At 34.7% G+C, this 14889-nt stretch overlaps 1 protein-coding gene across 9 annotated transcripts in view; it reads left to right on the top strand.

Annotated features, from left to right (window-relative positions):
- Positions 1 to 14889, top strand: part of malrd1 (MAM and LDL receptor class A domain containing 1) — a 76303-nt gene that overhangs the window by 36782 nt on the left and 24632 nt on the right. For 6 of the 9 annotated variants that reach the window (XM_073906030.1, XM_073906032.1, XM_073906029.1 and 3 more), the window contains 7 exon segments: positions 158 to 405; positions 3736 to 4015; positions 4883 to 5128; positions 9185 to 9342; positions 12297 to 12474; positions 14260 to 14388; positions 14486 to 14635. In XM_073906030.1, the coding sequence (XP_073762131.1) occupies positions 158 to 405; positions 3736 to 4015; positions 4883 to 5128; positions 9185 to 9342; positions 12297 to 12474; positions 14260 to 14388; positions 14486 to 14635 (1389 nt within the window). 9 annotated transcript variants of the gene reach the window in all.

The raw sequence follows: 14889 nt of genomic DNA, 5'->3' as shown, positions 1-14889 counted from the left end.
TTTTGTACAATGGAAGTTGTTGGGTCCAAATGTTATTTTAACAACTGATGATCTTATGTGTTTTTCAGAAAAATATGCCATTCAGAGAAACAAATGAGTGAGTGACAGAATTTGATTTTTTTTTTACTCTGCATTGAACATCATTCTTTTTTTTCAGAGGGATTCAGTGGTCGTTGTAATTTTGAGTTTGACCTTTGCTCCTGGAGACAGAGCCAAGATGATGACTTTGATTGGTTGATAAAACCAGGAAATATGAACACACATGGGATTGGACCATCCACTGACCACACCCTCCGCAACCCATCAGGCCACTACTTGTATCTAGAAGGGTCCTTTCCGCAGACAACTGGACATACTGCCAGAATCTTTGGACCTCTTTTCCGTCGTTGCAGCAAAGATTGTAAAGTGAGTGATGTTTTATAGTTCATTTACAGCCCTCCAGCATCACTTTGTTTTGATCCTGTGATTAGGAGTGCCAAATCACTAGATCTAAGTGACCTAGAGAGGACATATCATTTGAGCAGGTCTGCAAGATAGGATGGGGTGTGCTTATTAATAGCCTTAAATATCATGACCGGGATTTTGAGTCACGAAAAAAAATTGTGTCCTAATCTCTTCAAAGGATTTACTCTGGAGTAATTGCTTCAAAGGGATTGGGGCACAGGGATGAGACCCTCTGAATGGAATGCAGTGTGTAACACCAAACAAACTTTCTTGCAGGATCATATGGGTCTGTCCACCCTTCAAAGTCTCTGTAAAAAAATAATTCTGAAGGGCCCTTTGAAGTGGCCAGTTTTTAGCATTTTGGTTTGAAAACATGTCTATATGAGTAAGCAATTGAATTATTCACTCAGCTGATTGACTGATTGACCAGGGGGCTGACTTTAAGGAGCCGAACTAAACATCCATGCTTAAATTGGTTCCGTAACAGCAAGTTGAAGATCATTTGATCGAACTAATCTAAGTTCAGTTTAAATAATCTAGATAACTGCTCGTGCACATTACTGTCGTGAAACCTTTGAGGTCGAGCATAGATGCATTTATTGTTGTGTGGTACCCTGGCAACTATGATAACTGAAAGAGCTCTGAAATGAGACTCAGCTGTTCGCAGCGAGTGAGCCGCGTTTGTTTTAAACATACAATAATTTAAGCATACTGTAATAATCAAAAACTAAGAATCCCCCAGCACCGCATGAAACCTCTCAAGGTGTAACCGTTTAAGTGTTGATTGTCTACAATACCAGTGCTTTGCTATAAAGTTGTCTTTTTATGCCTCAAAGCTATAACCACTAGGGCTGCACAAAATATTGTTTTAGCATTGATATCACAATGTACACATCCGCAATAGTCACATTGTGGCATGCCTAATGTCCGATTATGATTATAGTTGGTCAGATACAATAGTTTGTCATTGCATAGTTTATCCATAATGTAGGGAAAATTTATCAATTGCATGTATTTCGACCTGTGATAATTATAAGGCATTTCAAGAGAGCTTAAAAGCACAAGCAATTCCATGGTTTGATGTTTTAGATTGCAAATATTATTTAAATTCAATTATTTGTACAATAAAGACTATACAGGGATATTTTGCATTTAATTATTTTATTCCTGTGTCTGAATACTATATAAATTCTCTAAAAATCAGAAAGGCACTGATTTATTATTACTTTGTATTTATCTATGCTTTCAATTTATTTAGTTTTATGCAGAATAATCCTAATCAACCTAAAGTTATGAATTCTTTCCAAACAAAAGCTATTCAGGTAATCTGGTGAGATTGGATTTATTGCTAAATATACGGCAGAAAAACTAAATATCGCAAAATAAAATTTTGGCCAATATCGTGCAGGCCTAATAATCACCTTTAAGAATAAAGCAAGGTGTTTTTGTGACTCTGGACAAAACGTTTGATTGATTGAGATTATATATTGATATATTGAAATTAGATAATTTGCACAATGAAAAGAGTTCATTGTTCATGTTTGTCCATTTTTTTGCTGAATATTACAAGAAAGGAAGAATGGATGTCAGGGTTGTTGCAACAAAGCAGATAACTCGGTCATTGAACAAGCTGGCAGCCCTCAATCATCTTGTCACACACACACACACACACACACACACACACACACAAACACAAACACAAAGTCTGTGTGAGAGAGAGGAGCACGTTTCAAAAGCTCGCATCATGTTTCTGGATCTCCTCTTATTAGACTGTTCATCCTTTGTAGATGTGTGCGTGAGATAATAAGCCCATGGAGACTTGTTTTCTCATTGTCCTCCCATTTAGCTTCTATCAGTCAATCAATCTCAAGAAACAGCTGAAGAGGAGGAGTTTTGTGTGTACTTGTCAGCCTTAATTAGATGTTTTTAGACATTTCAAATGACAATTAGGAGCACAAGCCTTTTTAAAATGTTTTAGGTTATGCACTAAATGCATTTATGTTTAAAAGTACATATTTGAGCTTGCCAAAATAAAATGTCTTATTTTGAAAGGTCAAACCATACAAGTCTGCCTAGCAGAGAGATGCTGCATGGCTGTTTACACTACCATGTTAGGTATGAGTTTCAGATGTTAACAAAGTATAAACTTTAAGTGGAACTGGGCTCAAAATGTCTTTACACTCTAAATATGCTTGGATTGTTTCAACCCAAAGTCTGCAGACATTTTTTTTGCTTTTTCTATGCAGAATTTTGTAATCATCTGGATTTAGGCAGAATAAATTTGAGTTAAAACTTTACAAATGAAAAAAATATATATATCTTTTGACTTTTATTTACGATTTACAATGCACATTCAACTAGTTGTTTGGTAAAAAGTAAGTCTCACATATGATATGTCTACTAAAAAAACTTTTTTTTAAATAAATTATTTAACATTTATATATTACTTAATATTGCTGATATATATATATATATATATATATATATATATATATATATATATATATATATATATATATATATATATATATATACACACATACACACACACACACACACACACACACACACACACATTAGCATAAATAATTAAGTAGACTCACTAATGGGCTAAATAACCTGGGTAAATCTGTTGATACCATGAGAGCATAACGGTTAGTTATTTTTCTTAAAAATGTAAATAAGCCTATTGTCCTAAAAGCAAAAAGTTGACTGTAAATTGAGTAAAGCCAAGTGAAAACCGGGTGAGTAAAATCATAATAAAACCATAGTAAAACCATACAATTCTGCACATAGTTAACTTACTTTTTTTAATTTTTTTTTTTTAACTAATTTTAATTGACTCACCTTTTTAAGTAGTCAACAATTTTCTCACTTTTTAAAGTTTTCAACTAATTGCTTTTTACAGTTTAATATGTGGAAAATTCCAATGGTTGTGTTTTATAAATTACGTTTTAAGATGTTTTTGTCATATATCTAAGCTGAAAAGAAAAAGAATGAATGAATGAATCACTTGACCGTTCTCAAATGAGAAATCATATTGAAAAAATAATGTGAAAAAAAATTCTAGAAAAATAATGTGGAGTTGTATTTCAATTTAATTATACATAAAATTAAATAAAATCTTTTTTTTTTTTTTTTTTAAATTTTTCAATTAAATTTTTAAATGACTTTTTAAACCCAACATTTTTAATGTATTACATTTATTTGTAATAAACAGCTGTCTTGCTAGTGTGATATTATTGTAGTAGTAGTAATTCTTTGTTTGTCTATCTGTCTGCTACTTTCAAGATGGTCTTTTACGTCCACATGTCTGGTGATGGCATCGGCACTCTGAATGTGTACATGTCTTCAAACTCCAGCAACTCATTGTTACTCAACCTCATTGGAAATCAAGGCAACTACTGGAGCAGACAGGAAGTACCACTTGCATCTTCTGATGACTTCCGCATTATGTTTGAAGGCAAAGTGGGTCGCAATACTGGAGTTCACATCTGCCTGGATGACATCACCTTTTCTTCAGACTGTATTCTTAGTAACACATTTGAGAAGGAGTCCCGGTTACTCACAGGTACACTAATAAGGCCATATATATTCAGTGCTGTAAGTGTAAAGATATCTGTTTATTGATACTTCACACATCCAAAATCAATGAGCTTTTTTCAGCTTAGTTTTCTAATAGCATGCCAATGGCTCTAAGAGCAGGGAAAAACTGTTTAATGAAATAGAGGTGCAGTAGAGTTCATGGATTTATCACTTGTAATATTTTTAAGCATTGTGACAGTTAACAGTTAATTACCCGAATAAATTAAACGTTTTATAATAACAAAAAATAAAGACAAAAATGCATATAATAACAATAAAATACAAATGTAATACTTTAGGATATGTAAGAAATAATGGATTTCAGCAATAACATTAAATTACATTGATCAGTAGTGACTATAAAGATGTTATGTAATGAAATATGTTGTTGGTATTCTATTTTATTAAAAACAAATAATAAACGGCTTTGATTAAATATTATGCAGCCCTACTGTTTTTAACTTAATATAATTAGTAATATTTCTTGCACAGCATATCATATTAGAATAATTTCTGAAGGATAAGGTGACACTAAAGTTGTAATGATGCTAAACATTTAGCTTTGCCACCACAAAAATAGATAATATTTTAAAATGTTTGCCGATTGAAAAGTTAAATCCTAGGTTGTAAAAATATTTCACAGTATTGTTTTTTTTTTATTAATTGGAAATGAGTCCTGAAAGCATAGCTAAAAAGATTAAAAGTTTTACCACCCCTCAAAATATTAAGCCATAGAACATATTGATAAAGGAAGCATTTACTTCTGTAAAATAAGTGTATTTACATCATCAAAATCAAATGAACATCTTCAGTTTTTATGCATTTAAATATTTTTATCTTGTGGTGTTCACAGGATCCTGTCCATCAGGTTCTTTACAGTGTGACAATGGCAACTGCTACAAGCCAGAGCAGAAATGTGACTTTACTGATGACTGTGAAGATGGAACTGATGAACTGGAGTGTGGGACGTCCTGTTCATTTGAGCATGGGCGCTGTGGATGGAAGAGTAGTCTAGCAGGCACTTTCAGTTGGGCTCTTGGAGTCGGCTCCATTCACATGATCAGACCTCCTCATGACCACACTCTTGAAAATGAAATTGGTAAGACTGTACTCGGAAATTGCACCTGTTGTCCCTGTTATGGCTTCATCTGAAAGCATAATAAACTGCTACTTTAAGACCTTCATACCCACATGAGAAACTGTAAATATTGTGTCTACAGCGTATCAAATCTTAAAGGTAGGATTGAAAGTAAACAACTCTGCTCTGAAAAGCCTATGAAAGTATAACCAATCAATCTGTAATCTATTACAAAATTTTTAATATAATTTTAAGTAGGGATGTACTGATCAGGTTTTCAGTAATTTGATTTTGAGCATCTATTGATACCAAAACCTGATCCGATACTTCTAGAATACATTAAAAAAAGTGTAAAAGAAAGAGCGAAGAAAAAAAATCCAGGATGTTCTTTGTTTTTTAGTTAATTCACCTTATTTTAACATTTAACGACTCTGTTAACAAACAGAGCACTTCTGTGATGTTTGTTTTTGAGGTGCCTTATCAGGTTTCTTGTGTTAAATGTAGCCTTTTCCTGTCCACCTCTTGCAATCCCAAGTTTACATACCTCACAGAAGCAATCTGGAGGTATTATCATAGCAAACTGTGTTCTACTTTGCCAGCATTTAACCAATAGTGTCTTTGCAACAGTGATGTCATGCTGCACACATTCTGTGTGAAGTCAAGAAAGAGGTCTAACTCTGTGCCACTGCATAACTATAGATGTGTGTACATATACTGTACATTCGAGACGTGATTGGAAGGTAACGTCCGATTCCGATCGAGTCTGAAACCGTGTGATGGGCCCGATTTCTAATCATGTGATTGCATCTGGATATCTCTAATTTTAAGACTCATACTTCATAAAAAGCCACCCAAAAATGAAAATTCTGTTATTAATTACTTGTCCTCATTACATATCAATCTCCTGAGATTTTAATTCATTTTCAGAACACAAATCAGAGAGCTTCATCATCCTCCATATATAGAAACAGCTCAAAGACATTCAGAAAGTCTAGAAAAGAACCAAAAACATTGTCAAAACTTTCAATGTGACGTCAGTGGTTCATCTGCAATCATAGGAAGCTTCAAGAACATATTTTTGTTTATTTAAGATAAGTTAATATGATTTCGTTTGCAAACATTTTGTCTATATATTGCTTTTAGTACCCTATACTGGCACCCTGAGCAAAAATAGAAACAAGCAAAGTTGTTTTTACAGTCACATAGAATGTTTTGCTAAAGTTTTATTGTTATTTTCTGACCGTTTTGGGACCATTTCTGTATATGGAGCACTGGGGTGCTCTCATATTTCATGTAGAATAGCTTAATTTGTGTTCTGTAGATGAATGAGGGTCTCAGAGGACTGCAATGACATGAGTATGAGTGATTTATAACAAAATATTTTGGGTGAACTAACCCTTTAAGATATGTTCATTTGCTTCTACTTATCTCTTAAAGGCTCCCTGTGAAACATCACTTCTTTATAAAACTGAAGTTCTGGGGATCCATTGATACCTGTCATTCAGCATTTCTTCGATTGATTCATGGCCATTTAATATACATTTCACAAGTTCAGACATGCTCTTTCAAGCTTAATAATGTTAAGCACATTTGGCTTGCTGTCCTTGACTTGATTCGAGCTATTTAAAATGAGTAAAACAGAAAAAAGAGGCACTGTAGAGCCTGAGGAATCCCCCATGAATTGGCTTAAAAGTTGGCTTAAATTCCACCACTTATGATCAAACTCTTCCTGAACTTCTTTTTAGAAGTCTTCTTTAATCATTTTTCATGTAATGATATCCAGAGTAGTGGGATTTTTTTTTTTAACTTCCTTTTGCAAGCTGTACAGTTTTATCAGTCCTTGGCATGTTTTTTTTTTTAGATTTAGTGCCTTCAGAGTTGCTCCCCTTATTGATTTTTACTGCTTTGCTTCATCTCAGGAAGATATCTTTATTTTTCAAATAGTTGTAGTAGCTTATGATTGCTTGAATGTCCTTCAATAAGCAAGGTTTTGGGCATCGAGGCCAGGTTTCCCGATAATGATGTATCTTAGCTCTTGGGAGTGTTCTCTACATGGGATTTTATTAATGCTCATAGCAATTTCTGAGTCACTGTCCATTTGTGGAGTCCTTAAATATGACCTTATATAAGTTATCTTCTGAAAGTTTAGCCCAAAAAGACGAGTCTAAATAAAGTATCTACCAACAGGCTGAGGAAAAAACTAATTAAATTATATTTGATTTAGACACAAATTATTTATTGAAATTACGTAAAAAAATTGCCATGCAAAAGATATGCCCTATACACATTTCTTTAATAGGGACGCTCCGATTGAATGGCCGAAGAACGATATCGGTCGATAATCACGTTTAATGACTGTATTGGTACTCTCTGATCTGGCCAGTCTCATAAACCAATCTCAAGTGTTTGTTTATGAGTTTACAAGCAGAGGAGATGCAAGTGACACCCGTATATCATACATCAGCAGCTACAACATGCAAGGAGATAAATGATTGGTCTGCCAGTCTCCTGCATCATTTCGGCTCTGTGATGTATCGGCTCTAGTGTAGTTTTTTTTTTTTTTTTTTTTTTTTGTGAACACATTTCTACTTTTAGTTTTTATTTATTTAAAGTTTTAGTAATTCGATTTGATCAACAGTTAACAGAACACATCCAGTGTTGACCAGAGCAAAGTTTAGTGTTTACACAGCTTACAATTACTCTTGTGCAAACCAAAGCCAAAACTCTACCAATGCATGAAATAAAAACAAGCATTATGAAGCAACCTCTTATTAAAGATCATACTGTATATGTGGTTACCAATGCCTTGTTTACTTTTTTGGTTTCATGTTTATACAGAAGAGATGTTTTTGTATATTCAATTCGATTCATGTTTATTTCTATACCGCTTTTACAATGTAGATTGTGTCAAAGCAGCTTAACATGGAAGTTCATTGAAACTGTGTCAGTCTAGTTTTCAGAGTTAAAGTTCAGTTTAGTTCAGTTCGGTGGGGTTTAATTTTCGCTGCTGAAAGTCCAAACACTGGGAGAACTTGCAAACTCCATACAGAAATGCCAACTGGCTCAGCTGAGACTCAAACCAGCAGCCTTCTTGCTGTGAGATGAGAGTGGTAACCACTGAGCCAACGCTCCGCCTGAATTGAATACATAAGATAGAAAATCATCCAGTGTGTCTCAGAGTAGAGGGAAAGATGCTTGATGATAGTCAGATGTCCTATAACAGAGATCTACTGTATACATCCTTTTGGCAGTTCTGTATTATTATTATTTAGTTTTTAGTGAGCAGTTTAGTTAAATCCCTGTTTGTGTTCATCTGCAGAATTCCTAGACTTCTGTTTGATTCTTTGCCAGATCTGGATTTATGTATTCATTTTCAAAATTTAGTAGCTGTATTAAAATGACTGTCAGAGCTCTTTGAATAGCAATCTCAGCCTTAGACGTCATTCTCTCAACCCGCTGGCTGAACGTCTGATGCATATGGCACACAAAACTGGCACCGCTTCAGAATTTTCATTATCTGATTGGATACATTCTACAGGGTTTCTGGAAGACGTGTGTGCTGCATAGCTTAATGGCTCGCCTGGAAACAAAGGAGTCGTGGCAGCTGCTCTGTAGTTTGTGTTTATCATGATGAACTCAGTGCTGTATTTTCAAAAATTCATTATGTGTAGTTTATACCATATAGACCCTTTTAAAAACCCAATCCATACCAATGTAATGTCGATGTCACACCAATCTGTTATTGTACTGACATCAGCATTACATTTCCACACAACTTAATATGAGTAAAACACACTGCGATTGGCCAGTTTTCCTATCATTTAAGATGAATGGTGAGTGATGGTGTACTATTTTAAATGAATGTCTGAAATCCTCATGCACTCATGGTTAATAAACTCAAAAAGGCCCACAATCTAGTTTTGTTTTCCCATCAGGGGAAAGGTATAGTTTTTACGCGATACAACTTGAGTCATGAGTCTGAGCGTGCAGATTTGTGTCATTCTGTTTGTTTTGTTAGGCTTCTAAAGTCAGTAGAGCAGCACAGCATTATTAACGAGAGTCTCTGTTTTTACACAGGAAACTTTGTATATCTGGCAGCCACTCCTGTGGGACTGAAGGGTGATAAAGCTCACATGAGAAGCTCTGTGTGGAAGCAGACTAGTGCCACATGCAAACTTGCCTTCTGGTACTACATTTCTGAGAAAGCCACAGGAATCATCCGGCTCTTCATTAAGGTACATAGCTAGATCATTATGAGCAAAGGTACAGTACAGTACCTCTAGAATATATCCCTTAAATCTTTAGAGCTATATTTACATATGCTGAAACCAGAGTTCTGAGAGTAACTGATCAAATTGCAGAAACATGTTGTTGCTTGACTTTTAAGTGCTGTTATCTGTGATTCTCTGCTTAGATAAACCATTTAGCACTGTGCTATGGAACATATCTTAAGGTGGCTATGAATTATGCCATGAATCTGATATATGTGTGATGGACAGCAATATGTCACCTTGGAATTATAAGGTTCAATCTGCATTTTGAATGATTTTGAGATATTGATAGTTTTTGCATTCCATATAGCAAACAGTATGTGTGTAACATTTGTTTTTTAAATGAAGTCTTAAAACATAAACAACTTATAAAAAAAGATCTCATAATCTAAATAAATTGTCATTTAATAAGAATATGTCAATAACTCAATTTTGACAAAAATGTCAGATAGTACCTTATAATTCTAAGATGACGAATTACTATATTCCATTGAGAATTGGAACGGGGGTGATGAATGTATGAAACATTGTCAAAAAGAGTGGAAAAAGGAATGATTTTAACTGGCCAGGAAATATAAATTGTGGTATCAGTTTATACTATGATGTTGCTTAGAAAGAATTGGCTTTTTCAACAACAGATTAAGTGGGTTTGGACTGTTTGTTGACTTTTGGGAATTTATTAATCTTTGCATTGTTATTAATTGCTTATATCTGTTATCTTATATGACTGATATCATGTAGGGTCTTGGTTTAATTATAAATGATTAATTACAGCATATTATCAAATGCTACAATTTTTCCTATAAAAATGTAGATTATAGTAGGTCTAAAACTTGCTATAGTCAAAACACTATAAGTCTGTGTAACATTTTTTTCTGCTTCCATAATTGCAAAAAAATATATATATATTACAAATTTACATCCATCTTTTTGGATGAGATGTTAAACTGTTGTCCTGACACTCTGTGGTCATTAAAAATCCCATGGCACTTCTCGTAAAAAGTAGGGGTTTAACCCCGATGTCCTGGCCAAAGTCCCTCAATCAGTCCTTACCCATCATGGCCACCTAATCATCCCCATCCACCGAATTGGCTCTATCACTGTCTCTTCACTCCACCAATAGCTGGTGTGTGGTGAGCACACTGATGCCATTGTCCTGTGGCTGCCGTCGCATCTTCCAAGTTGATGCTGCACACTGGTGGTGGTGTGAAGAGACTCCCCTCATGATTGTGAAGCGCTTCGGGTGTATGGCCATACACAATAAATGCGCTATGTAAAATACACATTGCATTTAGTATACTTTTTTAAAGAGCCCCTATTATGCATTAAAAGGTAATATTTTGGTTTTGGGGCTCTCCAACAACAGATATGCTTGCAAGGTCAAAAAACACTTCTATTGTCTTATAATATGCATTTATTTTTACATTATTATCCCAACGACTCCCATATGTTTTGTTCAGAAATTCATATGTTCTCACAACCCCTCCTTAGGACGATGGTAATCTGGGCTGATTGGGCCGATGACCCAGTCTGATGCGATTGGTGGACTGCGTTTAGCGTGAGACAGAGAAAATCAGCCACCACGGCTTATCAACATTTTTGAAATGTCAATTTCAGAATTATTAGCCCCACTTTGATTTTTTCTTTTTTAAATATTTCCCAAATATTTCCCAAATTTCCCAAATAACAGAGCAAGAAAATTTTCACAGAATGTCTGATAATATTTTGTCTTCTGAAGAAAGTCTTATTTGTTTAGTTTCGGCAAGAATAAAAGCAGTTTTTAATTAAGTTTTAACTATCAAGGTCTAAATTATTAGCCCCTTTAAGCTATATATATATTTTTGATAGTCTACAGAACAAACACTATACAAGAACTTGCCTAATTACCCTAACCTGCCTAGTTAAATTAACCTAGTTAAGCATTTAAATGTTACTTTAAGCTGTATAGAAGTTTCTTGAAAAAATATCTAGTAAAATTTTTACTTTTATCATGGCAAAGATAAAATAAATCAGTTATAAGAGATGAGTTATTAAAACTATTATATTTAAAAATGTGTTTAAAAAAATCTTCTCTCCGTTAAACAGAAATTGGGGAAAGGAATAAACATGGGGGCTAATAATTCTGACTTCAACTGTATGTGTGAGCCCAATGCAGGAATGCATTAAAGCAATGGAGTTAAGCACCAGCATATTGCTCTATACTTAACCATAAGTAAAAACAACCACACACATTCAGTATTAATCCACAAAGTGGCAAAAGCTGAACTATTTTGAAACTTGACTTCCGGACGTGTGTAGGAACAGCTGATGGTGGCCATAGCAGCGACAAACGGCAGAGGATCGCGAGCTCACAAATGCAGTTGAATCCTTAAAGAAAGCAGCACTTGTGGCTTTATACGCGATTTGTGAATATAAAGAGTTAATAAGATACAATACAAGCTGCGTGCAGCGATTACAAGTAACAAAGCACAATTAAATACAAACGACCAACAAATCCCCTGTTGCAGGGTAGGTTATTTCAGTAATCACCAGAACGTTCACTCATAACTGTACACTCATCTTCCGTCATGATCAGTCCCACTCAAGGGAAAGGTGCGTTCACGTTTTACCGAATCCAGCACTTTATATTTGGATTTGTTTTGTGTTGATGTTGATACGAACAGGCAAAAGAATCGGACGAACGACAAATCATTTAAAGACTCTGATTAAAATCTTTTATTAAAAAAACTATATTTTTAAACATGCTGGACTTTCAGATTTAACCCTCAGCTGGATGTTTTCATTCTCTTAGAGCTGTGTTATATTCTCCATGTAAGGTCATTTTCAAACCCCCATAATAGTTTTTTTTTTTAATTTCCATATAATTAATTGAATCGTCAAATGTAGTATTTTTACTGTTTCACACATTTGATGGACAGACTGAAAATGAGCTGAGGGAGGTGTGGACGGAGCGGCAGATGCACAGAGAATGGAGAAGAGCAGAAGTGTCTCTAAAAAATTTGAGAAACTTCATCCTCATATTCGAAGCGGTTCGAACACGAGATGTGAGCGGTGGAGCGGCTCTGGATGACCTGCAGTTCATTGACTGTGCACCTCGTAAGTGCTTTTTTTAATGAAGCTGAGTTTGGTATTTGACTGGCTGAACTGATGTGAAAGTGAATGCAAATGTATGCATACTGGTGTGTTTTACTGACAGGCCTGTAGCAAACAAGTAAAAACTACAAGAGAGTTTGACTAGTTTGAGCAGTGATGCTCATGGGAAGAAACAATGACTCCAGTTCTCATCTCTGAATTTATTTCCCACTGGTTTCTTTTGCCCACTGTTCATGCATAAGCTTGACCAGCACAGGTCTCTCTAAGGGTTGTCCTCAGCCTTGCCTCATAGAAAGCAGTACCACCATTTAATTGGATGAGAATTGATTTGCTAATTCTGACAAGCCACCAGGGAGTGACTTAAAAATCAAAATAAGTTCCTCTTTTTGGATTTCAGGCTTGACATGGAAATTGTCAGGTTTAATTTGCATAAACTGGCACTTCCAAATCAGCATAATTACACTTGAGATTAAAGATTTTGAGTGAGACTAAGTATGTCAAGCTGAGATGTCAAACCCAATCAGGCTTCTTTCTGCATTTAGCCGAACACCCGAGATCCAAAGCAAAGAACCATCATTTGTGTCTTTGATTATGTCCGCTAGAGGTAAGACTCATTAAACAGAAATAGACATTTATTTAGCTGGGAGACTATAGATGAAACAAATTAAAACCCATATCAAGCAACAAAATTAACTTTGGAAATCTGGATCTTGTGGCCAGTAGGAGTCTGAAGCCCCATGTCTGGCTGCAGCAACTGACTTCAGAGAAAACAAAACAATTAATACATTACAGTTAACACACTCCACATAAACATACTATAACAAAACACTTTATAATCTACTTTTAAAGTCTGCCTGAACCAGAAGTTGCAGCAGATTTTAATCCTTGTTGTATTGTCATCAGAAACAAAATATTAAGTAGGGGATGGTGATTTATTTATTTGCGCTCCTCCTCTTGTCATTCATTCACAACAAACTAAGGCTTGGGGGCAGAAAATACCAAAGGAAAACAGAAAGATTTTGATTAATGATGACCAAAACAAATTTAATTTACATTTTTTTTGTGGATTTTTTGCATCGATTAGTAATTAGTAATAGTATAGTGCGCTCATTGAAATATTCATAGGAAAAGCCTGAAGTGTGATAGGGGGTTATTAAATTATATTGAAATCAATGTTAATGAAGTGACCACATATGGTTCTTCACCCTATAAAGAGGTAAAGAGAATGTGCACTAGCAAATTAAACATTCTAAAAAAATGTCATCAGTATAAACAAAACTTTTACTCTGTTACTAAGAAACAGAACCCTTTTTGCACTTGTGCTTTCCTTGTTTTTTGGTTTTGAAATGTGAAGTGAAATTCGCAAGACTTATAAATAATTGAACTTCTCTTACTCATGGACATTTTAAATATAATTGGTTATAACTAGGATCGGTGTAGTGGAAATGGATGAGCTTCAGCCAAGCATGAGGAGGAGCAGAGCAAAGAAGTGTATTTTTGATAATATGTGCTTTGAAAGAAATTTCAGTTCCTAGATAAAGACTTCTCATTCCACGGCTTGATAATTTAGAGTTGTAGAAAGTCAAGCAGGCCGTATTTTTGCATGAATAATCTTACATGGCTTTGATTGTATGTTCAATGAATTTGAAGGTATATAAGATGAAATGCTGCTTTATTTCTGTTTTGAAAAAAAAAAAATGTTTAATCTACCTGTTGCAGCACATAATTTTGGTATTCAATCCTTTTCAATGTTATATTATTTTTCATATTCTTTTGCATTTCTTTCAGAAGCTGTGAGTCCTGGTTCATGTCCTGCTATCACAGACTTTTTGTGTAATAATGGAGACTGTATTGAATATCATTTGGAGTGTGATGGTAAAGCTGACTGTTCAGATGAGTCAGATGAGATAGACTGCTGTAAGTTCATTATCACTAACATTAATATTCATATTATTAATTACATCAGGGTCTTTTTTATGCCATAAAAATCTGAATTCTTCTATTGGTTTGTTAGTGAATGTTCCAGGAGCTTGTAATTTTGATATGCCGAGTGGCCATTGGGAGGATATCTGTCACCTATCTCAGGACCCTAATGATGACTTCAAATGGGACATAGGCTATGGCACAATTAATGGGACAGGGCCATCAGCTGACCACAGCCCTAGTAAGTAAAACCTAAAAATCATAATGTTCTTGAATCAGCTGTGTAATACAAATATGACTATTAAACACACATATTTACATTTACATTTAGTCATTTAGCAGACGCTTTTATCCAAAGCGACTTACAAATGAGGACAAGGAAGCAATTTACACAACTAAGAGCAACAATGAATAAGTGCTATAGGCAAGTTTCAGGTCTGTAAAGTCTAAGAAGGGGAGTATTAGTAGTATTAGTTTTTTTTTTTTTTCATTATA

This window comes from Danio rerio, chromosome 7 (genome assembly GCF_049306965.1).
Source record: "Danio rerio strain Tuebingen ecotype United States chromosome 7, GRCz12tu, whole genome shotgun sequence".
NCBI lineage: Eukaryota > Metazoa > Chordata > Actinopteri > Cypriniformes > Danionidae > Danio > Danio rerio.
Note: the sequence above shows the minus strand (reverse complement) of the source record. Positions and strands in the feature narration are given on the sequence as shown.